General features: G+C 32.3%; 1 protein-coding gene across 1 annotated transcript; it reads left to right on the top strand.

Moving 5' to 3' along the window:
- Nucleotides 1-2,008: 2,008 nt before the first annotated feature.
- LOC109591301 (uncharacterized) lies at nucleotides 2,009-2,573 on the top strand (the record flags this gene model as incomplete). The annotated part of the gene is made up of 3 exons (XM_020007062.1): nucleotides 2,009-2,157; nucleotides 2,206-2,376; nucleotides 2,430-2,573. Coding segments are annotated over exons 1-3 (373 nt in total), but the record flags the coding sequence as incomplete, so codon positions are not given.
- Nucleotides 2,574-2,585: the final 12 nt, after the last annotated feature.

Raw genomic sequence — 2,585 nt, 5'->3', positions numbered from 1 at the left:
TTCCTACAGAACAAGAACAAGAAGAGGACATCATATCATTACAGGATAACTGGGTTGCTGATCGTATGGAGAATCCACAAGAATATGATGAACGTCACTCCTGTGTTATACCTGACGATTTTGGACCCAGCAATAAACAACCAGTTATTACTACTGCTGTTGAAGAATTGAAAAGACCACTACTTGATACACAAAATTAACTTAAAATTGAGTTGAGTGTGTTTCATTATATTAGCTGTGTGTTCTTTAGCTATACAAAACTAGATAACTAGATATTGTGTTTTATTAATGCTTTGATTAAATTGCATGTGTTTTTGATTGATTTTTATTGCTCTATTGTAGTTGTTACATTGTCTTTTTATAGTCAAATATTATTTAAACCCCACACAACAGTACAAAGCTCCAGTAGTACACTCTCAATGTTTTAATGTTCTCTCTTGTAAATATAGATATTGGCATGGTTTTAGGTGGCTACTTTGTTTTCATTAAATACGATCCACTTGCCATCTTTCTGAATGTGACACACATATTAACCAGTTTGATGAATGCTAATAGAATGATAAGAATTCAGAATATAAAAATATCAGAATATTTTACAGTGGAGTTACAGTTGATTTAACGTTGATTTAAATGCTGATGTACTTGACTAGACAAATTCTTCAATCAAGCAAGTGTTGTTTAAATGGGTAGCATATTTTAATGCACAGTTTGAGTGGAATTGTTTAAGTGATGATTATGATACTTATTCTCTGAACTAGTGCTGCATAACCAGAGAATGAACTACTAAGAGCCATGGCAGATATCTATAGTATGCATAATCAAGAACGAATAGAGATTAATGGGAATGAGGATTACATGTAGGGTTCAAATATAAAGCTACTGAAAGTGAAAGATCAACTCACTTTCAGCTCTTCACTGAACTGTTCCTCCTCCTCCATTGGTTCACCTTATTCCGTTTGTTGTAGCCTCCATCTGACTGAACCTCCAATCAGCAGCTCTATTTACATTAATAATAAAGAGAATAATGGTTAGTCATTCATTTAAAAATTGTAACTGTAACAATTGAGTATTTACTTAAAAATAGAAAAAATTTCAAGCTATGATCACATAAACTGATATGTATTTACATTTGATCACATTATTGTTATAACTGTAGCCTTCAAAGCTTTCAAAGCCTGTTTCTTGTTGTGTATCAAATTTGAGCTGATTCAGATTAAGTTCGTAAGTTATGTAAATTCTAAGTTTCTAAAAAATTTGGCCAACAACTAAAGGCTATCCAAATTTATTCAAAAAATGACTAGGAGAGGATTTTTCATTTTAATAATTTTTTCTGATACATATACATGTACTTATATTGTGTATCAACTTCGAGCTGATTTTGATTAAATTTGGATTTTTTTAAAAATGAATTTTTAAAGTTGCTCCAATTGCCATGTGCTGTACTTCAGTGCTTGTCAGGTCATAAAGCATGCTGTTTAACTCACTTAGCTTGCTATGCGGGAAACCCTGCAGTTGGACATGTATAATTGGTTTTATGTTAAATTACTTTTACATAATTTATATCATAATTGTTGATTTGTTGTTAAAATGGTAGAAGAACACAGAATTTGGTCAGACAATTGAGCAAAATACTTGGAAAAAATCTGACTGCCTTTGTATACCATAGTTAAAATAAAATACTGTACTGTTGATCAATATAAATAACCATTACAATGTTTATTATAGTCATATAAATAGCTGTATTATACTGAATTTACATTTATGCATTTATAAATACTTCTATGCATTTTTACATAAACACACCCAGCATTTACAAAACTCAAGTAGTTATTCATAAAGTCAGGTTTGTATAAACAAACTAACAGTACCGGTATCATAAATCTACTGACTCATGCTCTTTGATTGAAACAATACCCCTTACATAAAGTGCACTTTGAACTGTTACTGAGTAAAAAAGTTTTGTTATACATAGCATACATGTATTAGCTCCCTGGCATATTATGCAAGTGGTCATACAAGGAGGAAATGATGCAGTGCTTTGTTTTATAAGGCAGCATTGATACTGCAGTGCATTATCAAGCAGTTGGGTGCAGAGAGCCATGAAGAATTTATTATTGATACCAGAAGTAGTTCTCATTGCTTTTCTTTCTCTTACAGGTAAATTCTATAAGTATGAGCTGTATAGCATTGATAATCACTCTGCAGAAGGGAGCTGTAATTTTGAAGATATACGTCTGTATGACAATGGAGAGGCTAATGAAACTAAAGGGATGCTTCAAATTTGTGATGGTGTGAAATGGACTGCTGTCTGTGATTATCAATGGAGGCAAGAATATTCGGTTGCTCTCTGTAATGATTTGGGTCACACTAATCCAAGTTTGTCTATACCTTTCTTTCTATACCTTAATGCATTCTTGTCATTATTATAGCACCACTGACAGTATCAAACAATGGCTCGTGGTCTACAATAAGTTATGTTGCAAAATATACCTCATTGTACTCTACTCCTACATGCTACAATAACAACAATACAATAGTCAATTGCTTGACAAATTCATCCAGTTATGTTACAGGCTGGGGATCCT

This window comes from Amphimedon queenslandica, unplaced genomic scaffold (assembly GCF_000090795.2).
Source record: "Amphimedon queenslandica unplaced genomic scaffold, v1.1 AMPQUscaffold_8485_Cont19571, whole genome shotgun sequence".
NCBI lineage: Eukaryota > Metazoa > Porifera > Demospongiae > Haplosclerida > Niphatidae > Amphimedon > Amphimedon queenslandica.
Note: the sequence above shows the minus strand (reverse complement) of the source record. Positions and strands in the feature narration are given on the sequence as shown.